Below are 21798 nucleotides of genomic sequence, written 5' to 3'. Positions count from 1 at the left end.
TCACCGTAAACAATAGGAATAAAATCAGTATTTTACGGCAGAAAACAAATCAGATAAATTACACACCAATGTAATTATTTAGTTTCACAGATGGACTAACATTCAGACATGACTCATATCTCATCGATAACAGGACTCTTATACACCTGAGATTGTGAAATGTGGATCATATTCTAGAATACTATCACACAAAGACCTCTTTAGAATGCCGAATGCAGGGCTCATCTTGAACAGGAAGTGAGTTTGTGAGCTGCTGCAGACAGGAAGTGCTCCCCCTCCTCAGTTTCTCGTTCCCTGAAGGGTATCAACCAGTATCTTATTGTACTCTAGCAGTTGTTTGTTGACGTTCTTCATCACTGGGCGGTAATCGCTCTCTACACCTTTGGAGGCGATGACTGCACAAAGGAGTTAAGGAGGGTTGCACATCAACTGTATTTACACTTCTGATTAGAACTTCTCATAGAAATCCATTCATGGTAAAAGGATACATTCTTTCATCACAAAGTTGTTCTGTTCATGATGTTGCCACTTCCTCTCCATATTGGTCAGCTGGAAAGTGAACACACGGCAAAAACTCAGCAAGTATGCTTACATGACACCATAAAGAGGCTTATTGCGAGAAAGCAGCTCATTGAGGGAAACCGGTTCTTATTGCTCTTATAAATGCAGATAAACTGCTTCATTGCCAAACTCAAGTCGACTTTATTTGTATAGCACTTTCCACATCACTTCAAAGCAGCTTTACAGAAAGTCATACTGTTATGTCGGTGGCTGTTTTAACATATAATTTGTTTTAATCGAACCAAAACATGTAACTGAACCAGAAAGGGAACCAGCCTGAAGTGACTTCAGTCCTTATGGTGTTCACAGTATAGCACACTCCAAAGAAAACCTGGTTCTTTTTTGGTCCTCTTCATCACTGAAGTGATCTTAGACCATTCCTAGCTCACAGCACAACTTCATAAGAACATAGAGCTCAGCTTTCTGTGATACGCTGGAGTCTGATGAGGTGGACAGGGAAGGGGTGAGGAAGAGCTGGCAAACCCTGATCACGTCACGGGTCGAGACATTCGCAGAGCTTTAACAAGAAAATACAGTTAAACTTAAAATGAAAAGGAAACATCATGTATAAAGTAATTTCAACTTCTTTTTTTTCTTAGACAAGACATCAGATTAATGCTTTTGTAAAGAATTTTATATCATCACCATGGTCTGTCTCAGTGCTTGATTCTGATTGACTGGTAGGTATGCGTTACAACCATTTAATGCACAGGTAGTTCCAAATTAGTTTAATCACCATTCACTGTGTTGCTTTGACACACGCACACACACACACACACACACACACACACACACAGACACAGACACAGACACAGACACAGACACAGACACACACACACACACACACACACACACACACAGACACAGACACAGACACAGACACAGACACAGACACAGACACACACACACACACACCACACACACACACACACACAGACACAGACACAGACACAGACACACACACACAGACACAGACACACACACACACACACACACACAGACACAGACACAGACACAGACACAGACACACACACACACACACACACACAGACACACACAGACACACACAGACACAGACACAGACACACACACACACACACACACACACACAGACACACACACACACACACACACACACACACACACACACACACACACAGACACACACAGACACACACACACAGACACAGACACACACACACACAGACACAGACACAGACACAGACACAGACACAGACACAGACACACACACAGACACACACACACACACAGACACAGACACACACACACACACACACACACAGACACAGACACAGACACACACACACACACACACACACACACACACACACACACACACACAGACACAGACACAGACACACACACACACACACACACACACACACACACACACACACACACACAGACACAGACACAGACACAGACACACACACACACACACACACACACACACACACACACACACACACACACACAGAGACACAGACACAGACACACACACACACACACACACACACACACACACACACACACACACACACAGAGACACAGACACAGACACACACACACACACACACACACACACACACACACACACAGACACAGACAGACAGACACACACACACACACACACACACACACACACACACACACACACACACACATAGACACAGACACACAGACACACACACACACACACACACACACACACACACACAGACACACACACACACACACACACACACACACACACACACACACACACAGACACACACACACACACACACACACACACACACACACACACAGACACACACACACACACACAGAGACACACACACACACACACACACACACACACACACACACACCACACACACACAGACACACACACACACACACACACACACACACACACACACACACACAGACACACACACACACACACACACACACACACACACACACACACACACACACACACACAGACACAGACACAGACACACACACACACACACACACACAGACACAGACACACACACACACACACACACACACACACACAGACACAGACACAGACACAGACACACACACACACACAGACACAGACACAGACACACACACACACACACACACACACACACACACACACACACACACACAGACACAGACACACACACACACACACACACACACACACACACACCACACACACACACACACACACACACACAGACACAGACACACACAGACACACACACACACACACACACACACACACACACACACACACACACAGACACACACACACACACACACACACACACACACACACACACACACACACAGACACACAGACACAGACACACACACACACACACACACACACACACACACACACAGACACAGACACAGACACACACACACACACACACACAGACACAGACACACACACACACACAGACACACACACACACACACACACACACACACACACACACACACACACAGACACAGACTTCATTGGCCAAGTCCCGCCCATAAGGCCGTTAGACCGACATGTCAAACAACCATTCAGCGTCACGTTTCTGTGCGTGGAAATGTCTCCACAACAACAGACTGGCGTGCAACAAGTCAGTCATTGAAATAACCAGCATTGAAAGTTAAATAAGAAGAGGGAGAACAAGCATTAAGTCAGTAATTTGTTCGCGAACGTTGAAAAAGTGTATAACGACAATGGCGTCTGCATAAGCACCTCTTAGCAAAACGCAGAGTAAATCAGTCTGCGCTTTGTTTCCCGGCGGACCGAAAATAAACGCGACACTTGCGTCTCCCAGAAATCCGATCAAATTCAACTAATCAGATGACGACTTCGACATTCCTGAAGTGTTTCCAGTTAAGTGTACCATATGCATCAGATGTTTAGCCAACGTTCCGTGGACGTGGCGTCTGAGGCTGAGACTAATCGGCACCTAGAGACGAGCATTGCAGCCCTGAATGTCAGTGGAGACCATGTCAATCAGATCAGCCCCAGACACAGATCCCCAGCAAAAGCCTTGTCACTTAGATTGTCATCGGCACAAGACCACAGGAACCAGACATATCCTCTGTGGAGTCTGACTTTCCTGCAGCCTGGAATTATACTGCTGGTTCGTCTGGCCAGAGGAGAATTGGCCTCCAAACTGAGCCTGGTTTCTCCCAAGTTTTTGTTTCTCCATATCTGTCACCGATGGAGTTTTGGTTCCTTGCCACTGTTGCTTCTGGCTTGTTTAGTTGGGGATGCTTAATTTCTGGCATATCATCGACTTGATAGCACAGGTACTACTTGAACTAAAATGAGCTGAACGATCACTGAATCAATGATGAACTGACTTTAACTGAAAATTGCGTGTTTACTACTATCATTTGCATTATCAACACACTATTTTAATACTGTAAAGCTGCTTTGACAATCTGTATTGTAAAAAGAGCTATATATGTGTGACCCTGGACCACAAAACCAGTCTTAAGTCGCTGGGGTATATTTGTAGCAATAGCCAAAAATACATTGTATGGGTCAAAATTATTGATTTTTCTTTTATGTCAAAAATCATTAGGAAATTAAGTAAAGATCATGTTACATTAAGATTTTTTTTTGTAAAATTCCTACTGTAAACCTATCAAAATGTAATTTTTGATTAGTAATATGCATTGTTAAGAACTTAATTTGGACAAATTTAAAGGTGATTTTCTCAGTATTTTGATTTTTTTGCACCCTTAGATTCCAGATTTTCAAATAGATGCATCTCGGCCAAATATTGTCCTATCCTAACAAACTATACATCAATAGAAAGCTCATTTATTGAGCTTTCACATGATGTATATATCTCAGTTTTGTAAAATTTAACGTTATGACTGGTTTTGTGGTCCAGGGTCACATATATATATATATATATATATAAAAAGGTAAAAAACAACAACAACGTGAAGCTGAATTAAGCGTGTATGCAGACATGAGTGTGTCTCTCACCTCGACATGGGTCTCGTTCTCTTGTAACTGGTTCTTAAGAGACTCGTACTCCTCGTTCTTTTTCTGTATCATTTGCTTGAAGGTGTCCTTTCTCTGAGAGAGTGTTACTCGATCCTCCTGCAGTCTCTGATGGGACAAACCGCACCATTGAGCGCTGTAAGACCCTCTGCATAATGGGACTTAACCACCACATTTATATTATATATGTGTTATTATAATTTATGGTGTGGGCTACAGTGAATTGCAATAGTTTTATTTATCAGTGTCATTATTCTCTAGTTGGTTTATCAGTGTAGTATAAGTTGTATTCAGTACAGATCATGAGTGAAATGAGTGACTGAGACGTTAAAAAAGGGGCAATTCTTGGAATCCTGTGTAGGAGGAGCATCTAACTTAACAGCCCAATAGTTTGGTGTTTTAAGAACAACAATCTCTGACAATGACTGTGGACACAAAGCATGGCATAAATTCATCAGAGGAAAACAACAGAGCCAAAACTTCAACCAGACAGCAATGCTAATATGTAAAAAAGATGGTGTCATGAGAATAAAACCTGAACTGCTGGGTTGAACTCAAACATCTCAATATGAACTCAACATGATCCGATTCCCTCATCCAACATCTCTGAAACACTGTCTGATCTTACAAGACTAAAGATTTTACAGCTCATCTCAAACACATACATCAACATTTATCAAGATCACAAACTAACATTTCAGTGGTTCACATGGCTTCAACATTTATTGGCTGCCCTGAAGGTTAGGGTTAAGTAATGCTTGATGTTTTAATATTTAATAGATATTTCAGAGTGAACAGAACTCATTCTTAAACTGGTAGAGCTGCTGAGTGTGTACAAGGTTTACCTTCTTCCGCTCCTCTCCGGCAGCTTTGAGAGCGTCCAGATCTCTGTATGTGTGCAGCTCTTGCGTCATTAGTTTGAGCTGATCTCTTAGAGTTTGCAGCTCTGTGGTCACTTTGCCTTCCAACTGCTCCACTTTCAGCAGATCCTGCTGTAGACGTTCACTTTCTGCACACATAAATACAGCATCAAAACATACATCAACTAGAACATCAGCATTTCAAATATAAAAGATGTATTTGGACATTGCAGAACTGCTGTTTACCCTACAGGTGTCACTGTAAACACACATTGAGTCACCTTTATTTACTCTCTACAGCAGTGGTTCTCAAACCTGTCCTGGGCTGTATCCAAAATCGCCCCCTACACCCTTAAATTGGGCACTATTTGAGGGAACAGCCATTTGTAGTGGTGTCTGAAACCATAGTGGATGTTCTTGAGTGCACTCAATCAATCCCACAATGCACCGCAAAACCAACCGATGTACACTCAACGGCTAGAGAATACCCATAATTCACTGTGAGAGGCGTACGGCAAATTAATTCCTTTGTCTCTCCGTAAGATGGCGCCCACAGCTGGATCATCCATCCGTTCCTTTTACAACACGCTCGTCCACGGCGTACAAGCTTAATACAAGTATGAACTCATTATAAACTGATTATTAAATTGTTTAACTAGGGTTTATACATTATTTCCATGACAGAGGAAATAAACAGGAAAGATAAATCCTTTCATCTTGCTACCGGAGCTGCCAGTTTAAATGATTATTAAACAGCAAACAGAAACTACGCAAAAGTGGCTGTCCTTCCGCTGCACTCAGTGTCCAAATTCACTCACTCGTTTTCATTCACTCCTTTAAGGGGACTATATTAGTGGACTAATGTGGAGAATAGTGAATGAGGATATAGGGGGCGATTTCAGATACAGCCCTGGAGCACATTCTATAGGTCCCCCTCATCTATCACACCTGATTCAAGTCATCAGCTCAATAGTGGAGACTGTAAGACCTGAAGTAGATGTGTGTCAGATATAGAGAGACATACAAAGTGTGCAGGCCTGGGGGTACTTCATGGACAGGTTTGGAAAACCACTGCTCTATAGTACTTTACACAATACAGATCGTTTTGCACAGGAAAATAACAGAATCAGTGATGCAAACTTCATTAAATATGAGACAAATCCAAATCTGCTGTAAAACAGCTCTACAGAAGACAACAGTGTCTTTATTCAGATCAATTCAGTTCAGTGTCACAACTGTGTAAAGTTCAGTTCAGCTATAAGCAGCTCTTCAGAAGACAACCGTTATTGAAGCGACAGCAAACACCATGTAGCTTTACCCATTAGGTGTCTTTTACCAACGAGACTTTGGCTAATTTTCACAATCATTTTTGTGCCACATGTAATTAAGCCTACTTGTGAGAAGAGCACGCGAGCAGGAAGCAGTACAGGGTTCAGAGGTCAGGATCTACTACTTTTGGAAATAATCACAAGCAAATTTGGCTACTTCGTTACAAAGGTGCATGTCACACTTAAACCTGTTCCCCTGCAGACACACAGATCTACAAGAAACAGGATGTGCCTGCTGGTCAGCGAGAGATGCAGAAATACTGAAACTGAGCCGCTGAAATGCCCATCCTCGGGGACATTGAGCCCTAATCTGTGTTTGCTGCCTGTCCCACCAGGAGACCTGATCTGAGTGCTAGACCATGGGAGGTGTTTGGGGGGGGGGCATGTACAGGAAGGAAGTGGAAGAGGGCCGCTTCCCTCTGATAGGCAGAAGGCCCAGCTCACTGTTTGGAGAGAGACTGTGTGTGTGTGTGTGTGTGTGTGTGTGTGTGTGTGTGTGTGTGTGTGTGTGTGTGTGTGTCTCTGTGTGTGTCTGTGTGTGTGTGTCTGTGTGTGTGTGTGTGTGTGTGTGTGTGTGTGTGTGTGTGTGTGTGTGTGTGTGTGTCTGTGTCTGTGTGTGTGTGTGTGTGTGTGTGTGTGTGTGTGTGTGTGTGTGTGTGTGTGTGTGTGTGTGTGTGTGTGTGTGTCTGTGTGTGTGTGTCTGTGTGTGTGTGTGTGTGTGTGTGTGTGTGTGTGTGTGTGTGTCTGTGTGTGTGTGTGTGTGTGTGTGTGTGTGTGTGTGTGTGTGTGTGTGTGTGTGTGTGTGAGACAGTCAAAAAACCCTGTCAGCACTTCTGAGCATTCTGGACTGTTTCCTTCTCTAGGGGTCATTTCACCAGTGATCCAATCTGACCATCAACACACACTCACTTATGGGGACTCTACATAGGCATAATAGTTTATCTACTGTACTAACTGTATTTTCTACTCCTTTACCCTAAACCTAACCCTCACACAAAACTAAAGAAGATTCTGTATTTAAAAAAAAAAACACTTTATGGTATGTTTTTAAGCCATTTAGTCTACAAGGAAACATGAAATGTAAACCTCATGTAATATGTCATTATACACATTAGTGTCCTCATACCATATATACCAGAACACACAAACACACACTCACACAATTCACATATTTTTGCAGCTGCTTCAACCTTTGGGATGAAAGCAGGGGTTTGAATTACTGGAAATATTTCTCCATGAGCAGCAGTCATTATACAGATCACTGCATGTTTATTAATGTTGTGTAGTGCAGCCTCACAAATATGTCCTCCCTCCCTCCCTCTCTCTCTCTATCTCTCTCTCTCCTCTCTCTCTCTCTCTCTCTCTCACACACACACACACACACACAGTGAATATGAAATAATACAAGATCAACAAATAGAAACGAACAATGTCTGACTGCTAGGAGCGGTGTGGTGCGTTTCTCAATGGCTCTGAGGAGATAAGACAATATTTTAAAATCAGAGAATGTCTTACACAAAAGAAGGAAAGTCTCTTCACTGACCAGCAGCTCACCCCTTCATAAATGACAGAGAGAAATAAAGGGGGATCTTTAGCTGTTGATGCTGTAATTTTCACACAGTCTGATCTGATTTTCATTCTTCACATAGGCCATTCTGTCTTCATGGGATAGTCTCATGAAAATCATCAGTTATACAGACATGAAATCACCTGCACACAGCAGTGAGAGATGGACCACTGGAGCCAAAACCGGTTCTCACACACAGACAGGTAGAGAGAGACTAACCTGAGGAAAGGCCTTTCGCTGTGCTTTGAGACTTCTGCATCTCTGTCTCTTTGAAGCTCAGATCTTCCTGCATGGACCGGAGCTCCTGAGCAGTGACTGCTGACAGCTGCTGCAGACGATTGATGTTCTGGAGAGAAACACAGTGGTTGAAAATGTGTAAAACAGCTGGTTAAATCTGGACTTATGTGAGATCAGAAGAGCTGTACCCTGCTGGAGTGCTCCAGTAAAGCCACGATACTGCTCTGTGCGTCTCTGATCAGCTGCTGCTCCTGAGATCTATTTTCCTCAAATGTGTTCAGATATGCTGTAAGAACACACAAGACCAGCTCATCAATTAAATGATCAACACATAAGCGGGTTGTTTAGACCAGAGCTGTCAAAACCAGGGCCCACGGGGCAAAGTTGGCCCTTGTCATCTTTTTATTTGGCCCTTGATGACCTTTCATTTGGCCCTGTCATTCCATACAAAAATAATAGATAAAAAAGGGGGAGGAAAAACCATTAAAGCATATCTTTGTTTCTTACATTTTTTAAACTTTTGCATTGACAAGTAAAGCACTAGTGAAACATTTAACTAGCATTTATACATTTTTTAACTATTTAAAAATTATTTATATATTTCTGTGAAAGTGACTCACAGTCGATTTCCTCTTCTCTTTTTTGCAGCTCCTTGTACTTTTGGGTTCGTTCCCCTGTGGAAATAAATAAATCACAGTATAAACCACACTATTTATCACTATTTATTTACATTATAAATCACACTATTTATACCAGGGGTTCTCAACTCTGGGTTCTCAAGGGTTAGGGTAAGAGTTTACCTTCAACCTTGATCAAACTCACCTGCCAGTAACTTCTGAGTAATCCTGAAGACCTTGATCAGCTTGTTTGGGTGTGTTTGATTAGATTAGGAACTAAACTGCAGAAACCCCTGATTTATACTAAAACACGCCATAGAATAGTGCATAAGTATACACAAATTGAGAGCCACTTATGATCCGCCCAGTCATGCCGAGGTAATGAGAAGGAAGCATCATAATAATTATTATTAATAAACACCAGAATAAGTATTACTTCAGTTTGTATCTGGAGCCTTCTATAAACAATATTGCTTCTTTTTTTCCCCAACTATCAGCACAGTCCAAGTAATAACTGTTCCATTAAAGACAGTCATTTATGCATAAATAAATATTATTATTGTAATTCACTAATGGCTCCATCAATACAGAGTTCTAACCAGAGCCAGGAAAATCAGTCCAAACAGTCTGATCTAATCCTAACCCTAGTAGTCAAGTTCACAAAAAGGTCTACCTTTTTATTTCAGATTGGCTAAATGCACTTTATATGATCAATGAATTGAAACAGCAGCAGACATAGAACATCCAGCGCAGACAGCTTCACGGATCATATTAGATGTGTTTTAATTTCAATGGGCTGCTCGATGCAGACTGGGTTTAATGTCAGCCTTGCCTTGTACATGATCAAATCATACATTTTACAGCTGGTCATTTTAACTTTAAATGTTTCACTGACTGTGTGCACAAATCTCACAAATAAAGAGAGTGCAACAATTCTCACAAATATATTCATTTAGATTAAATATTTGTGGTCAAATATATATTTTGGGGTTAAAATAAACATAAAGCATGACTATGTTTGTGATGCCAAGATCGGCCAAATCTGGCTTGTACCAGCTACTAACCTGCCCTTCACCATTCCTTTCTCTATTAATCAGCACAGACGTTGATCATCCCAATTAAATAAATGCATTTTCATGTTTAGAGAAAACAACACCTTGATGTTCCTCCATGTCAACGTCTAGTTGTCGCATCTCTTCGGTGAGATGGCTAATTTTCTCACGTACTTCTGACAGCCTGCATAAAAACAGGATGTTAATTTCTGTATTTTTTATGTATCAATCACAAAACACACTGGATGAGCAGTTATGCCAAACTACTACAAAAATTGCATTCAACACAATACCTACTAAAGCCTGCACTTTTCAGTGCAATAATGTGCATCTGCTAACCAACTGTATTCACGTTTGAACAAAACAAGCATGCATATGTTTTAGAAATACATACTGTCGTTCCATGCTGGCAATTTCCTGGTTGTTTTCTTTCACCTAAAATCAGCCAAAGAACAATCATGATGTAAAGTCACTTAAACAATTTAAATGCAAAAACGTAAATAAATCATATAGAGAGAGACCTGTTTAAAGAGGCGTTCTCGCTCCTCTTGTGGAGAGCCAATATCCCTGTCTTCAGTCCGCATGCCGTCTCTACGGTTCTCCAGCTCCAGTAATTTCTCGTGCAGCATGACCGCTTCCTGTTTGGCCTGAGAGTGAACCAGATCCTGCAAACACAAGAGTGTGAATGTTTGAAGCAGCACTGATTTTAAATGTGAAACACAATGTGCAAACTAGGCAGTCAATTACATTTCATTAATGCTCTCAACAACTGAACTAATTTTATACGTCTGCCATTAAAGGATTTGACAATAACACTGAACTCGGTCTAATGTCAAAGGTTTCAATTTGTAAAGTATATGTGAAGCAGTTGAGTATTGTAACCCTTGACAAAAATATCTGTTGAGTGCATGAATACAGCTGAAGCAAAGATGCTAACAAAGTAGTACAGTGTTTCCTTACATGTGAGCAGCTAAAGTCCTAATTCAACAAGAGTTCACTGGTGAAACTGTGTGTGTGTGAGAATGGTTATCATTTGAAAGCAAAGAAAGACAGACAGCTTCTGCAAGTGTTGTGTATATGTGTTTCCACTCACTGCCTCAAATGTCTCCTTCCTACTCATCAGAGCGTCCAGTTCCTCTTGAAGGGAATCCAGCTCCTGGATGCAGATGAGAGGAGACGGCGGAAGTGTTGTGTCAGTGAATAAGAGTCCACTTGGAAACACCCTCACAAATCAGTCACAGACTAATATTTGGAGCCAGAAGTGAAGCTGTTAACTGAGGTAAACTAGACTTCATCACTTATCGAGTTTGTTTTTGCATTAACATCCATTTGACATATACTGTTATCCAAAGTGACTTGGGCAAGTGGCAAGTTATTTTTCCTTGCATTGGCTGGGAATCAAACCTATGACATTGATGTCACTAATGTCCACCATGTTTTACTGTTTATGTTACATAAACTGTCCAAATCTGTCAAAGAATTGAGTTCGAGACCTCGGATTTAAACGGAACGAAACACCTTCATGTTGCTCAGAGACATGAAACTGCTGTGGCTGTGTTTGAAATGATTTTTGTTGGCGAAATAGAGCAAAAACAGTGTCTAAAACATAAGTCTCCTAATATTAACGTTTTTGTTATTGAACTGTTGTATCAAATCAATATCACATTTGTAATCGCAATGATTTTTGGAGAAAAACAAATGGCACTCTTTGTGTGATATTGATTAACTGTATGAAATCATATGAATATATACATTTTCTGTCCCATATCTTGAATTATGTGATCATTTTAAATGTATTTTAATAGCCTGAATCATGCAGTGAAAGAATGCGTAAGCCTACTTACTAGACTTCATCACGTAATGTATGCATGCACACTGTAGGCGTGTTGTGTTTGCTTTTCGCAATATACACAATGTCAAATCACACATTGTTAACCTAAAACAACAATTTAAGAGTTTTTAAGGATCTGTGGAAACCCTGTATATAGATAAATATACACAGTACACACATATTATATAAACAAAAACTTTTATTTCATCGCAATCAATCATTGCCTATTTTTTTAAACCAAGTATGGGTTCATATCTTTATCCAAAAGGTGTTAAAGAAAGACATATTAGTGTTGTTACTTGCATTCTGCTGATACAGTTTGCAGCCCAGTTCTTAGTGTGGTATTATTGGGTGGAATGAGACTAACCTGCAGTAGCTCTTCATTGTTGGCTTTCATCTCAGTGTACTTGGCCTGTTTATCAGCAGACATCTTTTGAATGATGTTTTGGGCAGCCTGTTTCTCTTGAACTATATCATCCTCCACAGCTCTGATCATATCCTCTTTCCTGACAAAGAGAAAGTTAGTTATTAGTAGACACAGTAATCGTCTATCATCATAAGACTGTCTGCAGCTTTCAACATCATTCACTAGGAGATCCTCCTATCTATCCTCTCGATACTGGGAATCACAGGAACCGCACTACTCTGGATGCACAGATATATTCTTTAGGGAATCTTGACTTTTCTTGACATACACAACATCACTGCTTATCCAGACTGATGATAAATGAATCTTGAATTAAAACTAATGAAAAATGATCATCTTGCTGTATATTCTCAGTGACCTCAGCACAGAAGACTAAGCTCACAGACAGAGATCATGCTCATCTGTGTTACAACACCAAGAAAATTCCTTGTCCAGGTTCTCTATCCTGAACTACTGAAATGCTCTTGAGCCTAAAGAGTGCAATAAAGCACATTTTGCATCTCTCCACACCGCTAAAACTATAACAATTACTGTAATAAAAAACTTTGCTGTCAAAAAATATGTAAATCTAGAAAATGTACAGTTCTACGGCAATTTATCTTAAAAAATTTAGATCATTATTTCAGTTTTTTAAAACGGAAAATGTAATTCTGTGTATCAGTCATTCTAGACTGCCAGGCTATAAAGATAGACTAATGATTATTTTAATTACTGTATTAAGAAACTTTGAGACTGTACCAAAGTTCACTCTTTATAAATCTGACAGACACGGTTATCCAAAACGGCTTACATTGCATTTTTATCAGTTCATGCATTCCCTGGGAATCGAACCTATGACCTCGGATTTGCTATCAGCATGCTCACTGCTTAAACTACAGGAACAACACAATAAAACTTATAGTTCAACATCTTAAGTCAATCTTTAGCCAGTCTTTTTATTACAGAGAGCAAAGGTTTGTCTCTGTCTGAGCTCCTTCAAGCATGTGCGAACATAGATTATTACACAGCACACAAGGGTAAGTGACTCTAACATTCATATCTAGAAAGATTTTTCTTCTTGTTTTAGCTATAGCAGGAGTGAAAAAACAGATTATGAAGCAAAGATCCTTAAAGGAGTAGTCCACTTTCAGAACAACAATTTACAGATAATTTACTCACCCCCCCTGTCATCCAAGATATTTGTCTTTTTTTCTTCAGTCGTCAAGAAATTATGTTTTTTGAGATAAACATTTCTGGAAATTTCTCCATATAATGGACTTAAATGGTGCCCCGATTTTTTAATTTTCAAAATGCCGTTTAAATGCAGCTTCAAATGGCTGTAAACGATCCCAGCCGACGAAGAAGGGTCTTGTCTGCCGTAACGTTCGGTCATTTTCTTAGAAAAATATATTTTTATATACCTTTTTAAGCACTGAAACTCGTCCAGCACTAGGGCTTGTAGTGCGCGTTCCCGACTTTACGTACTGCGTCCACCGTGCTCTGCAACGCAGCGAATGCTTGAAGCAGTCCCATCACCGACTCGCCGATTGTTTGTAACAGTGGAACAGATGTGGTCCAGTCGTGACAGCACTGAGATTCCTGCTCCGCTGGAAATGGCTGGCATTTTCCACACTTGCACCACCATCTCGTCTGGTTTGAACGCGGTCTGGCCAAGTCTTGTGTCGCCGCTGCGGCTGTCGCAGTTTTCTCTCTCTGACAGAGTTCATCGTCTGTGTATTCCGGCTCAAAAAGGTAGGAAACGGTGAAAAACTCCATCTCATGTGCTCCTCCAGCTTCAAAGTTGTCCGATATCGTTGTACTTTATGTTGTACCTTGTTGCTAAAGAGTATTTGATTGCGTTGCACTTCTCTCTTCTCAAGTTCGCTTTGTAAACACTGGGTCTGTAGTTTGGCATACGTCACGTGTGACCTTTCGACGCGAGTACGTAAAGTCGGGAACGCGCACTACAAGCCCTAGTGCTGGACGAGTTTCAGTGCTTAAAAGGTATATAAAAATATATTTTTCGAAGAAAATGACCGAACGTTTCGGCAGACAAGACCCTTCTTCGTCGGCTGGGATTGTTTACAGCCATTTGAAGCTGCATTTAATCGGCATTTTGAAGATTCAAAAATTGGGGCACCATTTAAGTCCATTATATGGAGAAATTTCCTGAAATGTTTATCTCAAATAACATAATTTCTTGATGACTGAAGAAAAAAAGACAAACATCTTGGATGACAAGGGGGTGAGTAAATTATCTGTAAATTGTTGTTCTGAAAGTGAACTACTCCTTTAATGCTATTGTGACAGTTTGACTCAAAGAAATGTAATGCTCAGCAGCCAGTTAGAGCCAACTAATTATGTTACGAAAACCTGGCCACCACGGGTTTTTCTTTACTTCAAAGGTACAGAGGCTGTTCAAATGATCCATTAAATACTTAAATGCTACTTCATTTCCATGTATGGTAAAGCATAAATGGTAACCCTAAATAAAAAAAATATTGGGAAAAAGCAAATGTTGGGTGGAGAAAATATACCAATCAAGGCTTAAATGGGACACAAAGCACTGACACATGTAAATATCCAACAGGGCTTAGAATGGTATATAGGTAGTACAGAAAAAAGACAAAGGTTTTTGTAGGAGTTGAGGAGAAAAACAGAGCTACAACTACGACTAGACAGTCTTTTAAATCCAGTAAAAAATAAAAAAACTATATTAAACAACAAACTATAATGGCCACTTCTAGGTCTCTGTTAGAGAATCGCACACATGAGAACTAGTGCAAAGCATATGACACTGATTATGCAATTGAGGTGGTAGATGATTTAAAAAAACAACAACCAAAAAACTTTCCAGGCAGTCTGTGTTTATAAGATGAGAATGAAACAAGTATCTGTCCTTAAAGCAACTGAACAATAATGCATCACAGCAAGAAAACTGCCCTCGCTCTGCTGGAGAACACTGGGTAACTTTGTGCGTCACGCCAGCCAGAGAAAACCATGAGAATCTTTGTGGCTGATGGCAGATAACATGAAACAGCAACAAACATAAGCAGAGAGACACGGGACAGCAGCATGCTGATAGGAGAGTGACTTATCGGCACAAAGATCCCCTTTGTGTGACACTCATGAAGAGGGGTTTTACTCTCTCAAGATCCTTCTCTGCTCTTTAAGACTACAGCTCACAACAGACAGGACAATTTAGCAAGAACTCCCTTTCCTCCTATGGACAGGACGCTGTTGGTTTGTTTGATGCAGTGCTGTTATCACAGGTAACAGAGATCATGGCCGGGAGACACATGCATGCGGTCTGGGTCGCAGCGGTTCTGGTAAGCTCAGGTGTGGTCGCACAGCAGGTGAGTTTCCATTTCAGTCATTTATGCTGTACATGTTCTATGTCAAAGTGCTATTCTTTCTAAAGTAACTGTCTAACAATAAGTCATAGCCAAATCATATACTGGAGAATTACATGTGGATGTAAAATACAGTGAAAAGAGAGGATCTCCTGTCCTCACGGCTCGTCAAGCAAATGTTCACTATTTGTGTTCAGGTAGACATGAACAACGCATCTCTGACAAACATTCCTGAAGTGAAACCCACAAACATCACAGAATGGATCCTAAGCCGTAACTTACTTACGATGACTGCCTCGGATATAAAGACCTTACAGAAATATCCCAGAATTCAGGTGCTGGATCTTTCTTATAACCACATTCAGACGTTGCCTCCTGGAGCTTTTGAGAAACTCACAAGCCTAGAGATTCTTAAACTGAGAGGAAATAAATTGCAAACTCTTGACAAACACATCTTTAAAGGACTGACAAAACTGAAGAGTTTGGATCTGAATGACAACCCATGGACCTGCTCCAGCTCGCTCAAAAACCTCATCAAAGAGCTGAGCGACTCTGCCGTATCAATGGGTGAGAATGAGCATTTATACATATGGATTACATGCTCTGGCCTATTTAATGTTTCTTTTGTTTGATTTATTCATCTGCAAAATCTTGTGTTGGTCTTGCAGGGAAAAAAGTCCCTTGTTACACCCTCCAGAGAGCAGCTGCGCTCGATGAAAACCCTTCCTACTCAATTCAAGCCACAACAGTGAAAACATTTGCGGAGAAACCTGCAGCTACAACAACGAAAACCAGATCAACACCATCACCACCGCCCACCACAGAGCCCAACAACAGCAGTCACGTCAACAGCTCCAGCAAGGGTAAACACACCAGCAGTAACACGCCTGAGCGTCTATAACACAACTCGCACTGAGCACAAACGGTGTGCAATCATAACAAAATGACACTGCGTCATCCCTATTACAGCATTCTAGTGTGTATTGTCTTATTGGACACATTTGGATAATGACTGCTTAGCTAGTGAGAAAAACATTTGTCACAAAACACTGTTGATGCAGCTGATGTCAGTGGACTCTATAGAGCATGATGTTAGCATATGTTTCTCCTCAGGGTTCATGGCGAGTGATGGTGAGACTCCAACAGGAAGCCACAGCTGGAAGTTCCTGCTCGGTGTAGTGGCTCTAACCCTCAGCACTTCTGTGCTCATTGTATGCGCCGTCAAATCTCCCTCTTGGTACAAACTTCTATTTAATTATCGGCATCAGAGGCTCCAGGAGGATGTCGAGCACAGCGTCTTCAATACCGGACGCTTTTCTAACTTTAGTCTGGACACAGAACAGACGGAGACGAGCGCTCAGGAGCTGGACGAGGGCCTGGACACCGGACTGAGCTTGCAGCCTTTTGAGGATGATGACGGCTTTATAGAGGACGGTTACATTGAGCCGGTGAACTACAAAGAACACGCAGATGCTAGCGAGTCATGAGCGAGGTCTCTGGCAGGTGGAGGACCGGGGTGTGCAAACCGGTGGAAAAATGAAGCTATAAGCTCTTGCATTAAAGTGTGACGACCTTTTTAATGCAGTGCAGCAGTGCAATATGATAAAGTCATTCAAATATAGAACCCAAATATCACTGACCTGCAACTGCAAATGCATGCATCTCAGCATGTTAAGAAGTTGTGTGTAATTGCTGTCTGTGCACGTTATCACAAATTAATTCAAATTTTTACTTAAACATCTTATTTTTTACAAGCTCGTCAGTGATGTGTAGAATATTCTAACCCTAATACCATAAAACATATCCAAGATGTAAACTGATCGCATGTAGTTTTTCTGCAATAATGTAAAATCATTAAAAAAAAAAAGCTCTGACATGATTGACTGAAAAGCAGTCATACTCCTGAAGCTCCATTCTAAAAAGGAGACTTACAAACATTTCACAGGTCAGCTGCTGCCCTCTTGTGCACAAACTCAGCAAAACATTTACTTGTGAAGAAACAGAACTACTTACTCTCTTCTCTCAGTGAATATCACATCCATACTTTGAGCTTCTCTGTCATTCTGTGCTTTCAGCTAATGAGACAAACATCAAATGAAATGAGCAGGAATATGAGAAGAGCAAAGAGGAAGACATCACAATTTAAATAATTTGGTCTCACCATGACAATGTCATTCACAACTTCATCCATTTCAGTGTTTGTGTTCAGCTTGTCAACCAGCTGGTAATAAAAAGACAAAGATCATTTAAATAATGACATCATGCATCCCAAAATTACAAATACAACTTCTGACTCCAAAGGTTTTATTCATTTAAAGTAAAAAAAACTTGCAGTGCATTCACTAACGGTTTTAAATTAGTGTACCATGTTGTAATCTGCCAGTTGCCCTTGAAGATCTTTAATTTCTCCAGCTAGGACTTCTGCTCTGTTGACAGGAAAAGTGAAAACATTACAATAATACTGCATCCTGATGTCATTGTTACTAACCCACTGAACAACTGTTATTAGAGGTTCCAAATATAAAGAACATCCATAAAATATAATCAACATATATACAATTTAAGCGTAAGATAGTACATCTTATTGTAAAAGACTACATCGCTTGGGATCACAGTGGTTTTAAAGACATTATGTAACATTTATAATATTACAGGCGAGTTAGGTTTTTTAAATGAACAACATTCTTCAAACTTTCTGTCCTTCCTGTTTCCAAACATTTTCATTTTCAGTGGTGAGACTGATCATAAGAAAATGTTGCTTGTGAAATATGTTAAAACTGATAACAGTTATTTTAAATTGTTTTTGATTATTTGCTATGTAAAGATTATTTGATTTTATGCATGTATTGTAATGCTTTGTTGCCTTTTGATTCTGGTGGTTCTAAAAGTTAAATTACCTTTTTTCGTAAGAAAGATAGACTGAATTCTCCTGATTGAAAGTGTCAATGTCCTTCTGTAGTTTGCTAGACTCCATCGTCAGCTCATTTATTTTACTCCTGAAGAAAACAATGACATATTTAGCAATCTGTCTTATCTGAGATATGGTCAAAAATCTCTCTCTCTCTTCATCACTTTTACCGTAATAACCCAAGGTAATATGACTTATCCAAGATTTGCCTCTGTGGTCCTTAAGGAGAGAAAATAAAGAGGTCAGCAGATCTCACATCACTTTAATGTTAGTTAGAAAAAAGGGAACACTAGTTCACCCTTCATGCCCGTCTTCATTCCGCTGAGACCCTGTTGAGTCACAGGCCGATCTGCCACTTTAATCTGAGCTGATAAAACACCAGGCGAAGCCACGGGTCCACCTCTGGTTCCTGGACGGCCGGTCCCCGGTACCATCTATGAGCCAACAACACACACACTCTTATGAACCTCCACGATTTCAGACAGTCCCATACAGCAGACAGACAGCACAACTATAATAATAAAGAAACGTTTCCCGAACGCTCACCGCAGTGCCGACTCTGACGGCTGTCTGTGGCGGTCGGACGGCTGTAGGCGGTCGTCCAGAGCCCGGTCCAAATGATCCACGGCTTACAGGTCTCTGGCTTGCCATTGTGCTCTGAAGTGTAGAGTTGAAAAGAATAAAGCATACAATATATCAGATTAGACCAGAGTAAAATACGGAACAGTAGAACAGGGGCCGGTTGCATAAAAGGTTTAGACTAGTCTTAAAAGTTAGTCATCAAATTTGTTTCTGCAAGACATAAAAGCTTAGATTAGTCTAAGTTGAATCAAATATATAAGACTGATTACCCACTAGTTAACTGCTAGTTGGTCAAACTAGTTCATCAACCTCATACAGCCAGTGTTAGGAGCTCAAATGTGCAGAAGATCCTGGAAGAGCAAAGAATGAGCAGGAGCTGGTAGAACAGCATCATTCTGGATCCATCAACATTTACTGGCCCCACTTTATATTTATTTGGCCTTAACTACTATGTACTTGCATTTAAAGGAATCATTTGATACAATGCAATGTTGTGTACATACATGCTTTATGCCTACATGTTTACAGTAGGACCAATTTACCTTAGTATACCAGATTTAACAGTTACCACTTGGGAAAACGACAAAGGAAACATTACTGATCTATTTTTGTCTACATTCGAGAAAACAGAACAATTAAAAAACAGCACAGGAATTGCGCCACTGTTTAAATAATGTGGAAATAATGGCGGTATGGGAATATTATATCAATGTTTGAGATACACAGCTTAGATTGAAAACACTGAATTACTGCTGTTGAAACTAAATATGTTTACCACTCATCGGTCTCTTACTGTCATTCTGAATAAACAGAAAGTCCAAAACATGAAACATGAAGCATAAAATAAAGCGTCGTGCAAACAAATGATTAAAGTCCCAGCCTTTCAGCTACAAACTAAAGTGTAAAAGAGCAAAACAGTAAAGAAACAAGCGAAACAACACGCAGATCATCTTTTACAGGCTAACAAATTAGCAACAAAGCTGTTTTCTTGTTCTCAAGCAGAATATCTGTTCAGCTAACGAACTGACCACACAACGACTCTAAATGATATAATAACTGATCGCTTACCTTTAACTGTAAATATGTTTGACTCTCGTGTAGTTTAGCTCCTTTACCAGCCAAACCAAACGCTCGCCCCAGAGTTGCCTAGCAACCCAGCAACGTCATCGCGAGGTTTCTTGCGAGAACAGCGCAGCCCCGCCCCCTCGTGTCTGAATGTGACGCGGCAGCGCATACACTTATTAATATAACTATGAAAAATGTTTACTACATTTGTACAACTGCACTTTTAAATGCACAATTGTAATGGCGTACGAGCTGCTGTATAGCGGAATTTGGATATGCCTCATTCTTAAAGATTGCTGCTTTGAAACAATCTGTTATTGTCTAAAGTGCTACAAAATGAACATGACAGGAGCTAGGGTAAATTCAGGTTGATTGGGACACATTTTTTAATTGAAATTACTTGGAAAAATTGTCCCAATAAACCTGAATCCACCCTACATGTGATCCATTATTTATTTTCTTCTTCTTTCATTATTATTTTTAGTTTTGTTTTTTCTCAAGTTCTCTCTTTTTTCTAACTTTAGCAGAGCACTGATCACCTACAATATCAACGATCATAGTCTAAATAATCTCAAACATTTAACCTTTTTTCAGGGAATAAATCACTATTTAGCTTGAGGGAAGTTTTTTTATGTTGTGCAAGAAAGTCTACTTCTCCAGTAATATCATCTTCTCCTTTAATACTGAGAAGGACACGTACTGTCAGTCACCTCTACTGAAAAGCAATGAGAAAATAAATATTAGATAAGAAAACATTCACTGTGTGACTGAAAAAGTCAATAAAATACAATAAGTAGCCTATATGACACTAAATCATTAGAATAAAAAAACTGTGAATAAATAAAAGGTAAAAGTAATTTAGACAACTCAAGTGCTGAATGAACACCTAAAATCAGTAAGGTTTCAATTATCAGTCAGAGAAATCAAAAGATAGGATCTTCAAAACTATGCAAACATTACACGACTTGATTAAATATTAAATTAAATGATAAACTTTATTTTTTAACAGATATCTGTACCATTTTCTAATTGTGTTTACTGGTAATATTTTTCATTTTCACGAATATGTAGGCTAGTAAATTACTTTAGTAATTCTTTTTTTCTACATTAAACTTGATTTTAGACCAATAACAGTAGAAGTTTACGCAAAAAGAAACATCAAAAAGTATTGTTCTCCTGAGGAGGCAGCAGTGAAGACCTCTAGCGCACATCAGCTGCTGACAGTGAAATATAGAGGCTATACTGGCATACTTGGGTAAAGTTGGTTTTATATTCGGACATTCAGACTTCCGCGTTCAATAACTCTGTTAATCTGCATCAAAAAAGGCTATTTTTGGTCAAACATCATTACCCACTATTATGAGCACAAACTACAACGCATTT

The 21798-nt window shown here is 40.2% G+C and overlaps 2 protein-coding genes across 5 annotated transcripts; one reads left to right on the top strand and one right to left on the bottom strand.

The window, feature by feature from the left end:
* Positions 1 to 14: 14 nt before the first annotated feature.
* Positions 15 to 20497, bottom strand: ift74 (intraflagellar transport 74). 3 transcript variants are annotated; one of them, XM_073840956.1, is made up of 21 exons: positions 20419 to 20497; positions 19624 to 19700; positions 19315 to 19425; positions 19067 to 19202; positions 18939 to 18987; positions 18758 to 18856; positions 18226 to 18286; positions 18022 to 18081; positions 17874 to 17935; positions 12469 to 12607; positions 11364 to 11426; positions 10792 to 10935; positions 10665 to 10705; positions 10375 to 10454; positions 9222 to 9275; positions 8790 to 8887; positions 8584 to 8710; positions 5455 to 5618; positions 4592 to 4717; positions 489 to 549; positions 15 to 395 (listed from the first exon to the last, which is right to left on the bottom strand). In XM_073840956.1, the coding sequence occupies exons 3-21, from the start codon at positions 19417 to 19419 to the stop codon at positions 280 to 282; spliced, it is 1785 nt and encodes a 594-aa protein (XP_073697057.1). In that variant the 5' UTR covers positions 19420 to 19425; positions 19624 to 19700; positions 20419 to 20497; the 3' UTR covers positions 15 to 279. The 3 variants fall into 3 exon arrangements, with proteins under 3 accessions (XP_073697057.1, XP_073697059.1, XP_073697058.1); XM_073840958.1 differs by having other exon boundaries at positions 19620 to 19700; positions 20419 to 20481; XM_073840957.1 differs by lacking the exon at positions 19624 to 19700 and having other exon boundaries at positions 20419 to 20491.
* On the top strand, positions 13473 to 17614 carry LOC141335480 (leucine-rich repeat-containing protein 19-like). Of its 2 annotated transcripts, XM_073840959.1 has the most exons (5): positions 13473 to 13544; positions 15780 to 15863; positions 16058 to 16427; positions 16529 to 16723; positions 16974 to 17614. In XM_073840959.1, exons 2-5 carry the CDS (start codon positions 15792 to 15794, stop codon positions 17345 to 17347), a joined length of 1011 nt encoding a protein of 336 aa, XP_073697060.1. In that variant the 5' UTR covers positions 13473 to 13544; positions 15780 to 15791; the 3' UTR covers positions 17348 to 17614. The 2 variants fall into 2 exon arrangements, with proteins under 2 accessions (XP_073697060.1, XP_073697061.1); XM_073840960.1 differs by lacking the exon at positions 13473 to 13544 and having other exon boundaries at positions 15209 to 15863; positions 16062 to 16427.
* Positions 20498 to 21798: the final 1301 nt, after the last annotated feature.

Source organism: Garra rufa, chromosome 5, assembly GCF_049309525.1.
Source record: "Garra rufa chromosome 5, GarRuf1.0, whole genome shotgun sequence".
In the NCBI taxonomy this organism is placed as follows: Eukaryota; Metazoa; Chordata; class Actinopteri; order Cypriniformes; family Cyprinidae; genus Garra; species Garra rufa.
Note: the sequence above shows the minus strand (reverse complement) of the source record. Positions and strands in the feature narration are given on the sequence as shown.

Excerpts from the sequence above, each read along its gene's own strand:
- LOC141335480 (XM_073840959.1), top strand. The coding sequence starts at position 15,792 with ATGGCCGGGAGACACATGCATGCGGTCTGGGTCGCAGCGGTTCTGGTA. Across the intron at positions 15,864-16,057 it reads CAGGTGTGGTCGCACAGCAG|GTAGACATGAACAACGCATC; the intron begins GTGAGTTTCCAT and ends ATTTGTGTTCAG. Across the intron at positions 16,428-16,528 it reads CGACTCTGCCGTATCAATGG|GGAAAAAAGTCCCTTGTTAC; the intron begins GTGAGAATGAGC and ends TTGGTCTTGCAG.
- ift74 (XM_073840956.1), bottom strand. The coding sequence starts at position 19,419 with ATGGCAAGCCAGAGACCTGTAAGCCGTGGATCATTTGGACCGGGCTCT. Across the intron at positions 9,276-10,374 it reads TGACATGGAGGAACATCAAG|GGGAACGAACCCAAAAGTAC; the intron begins GTGTTGTTTTCT and ends TTATTTCCACAG. Across the intron at positions 5,619-8,583 it reads AGCGAAAGGCCTTTCCTCAG|AAAGTGAACGTCTACAGCAG; the intron begins GTTAGTCTCTCT and ends TTATGTGTGCAG.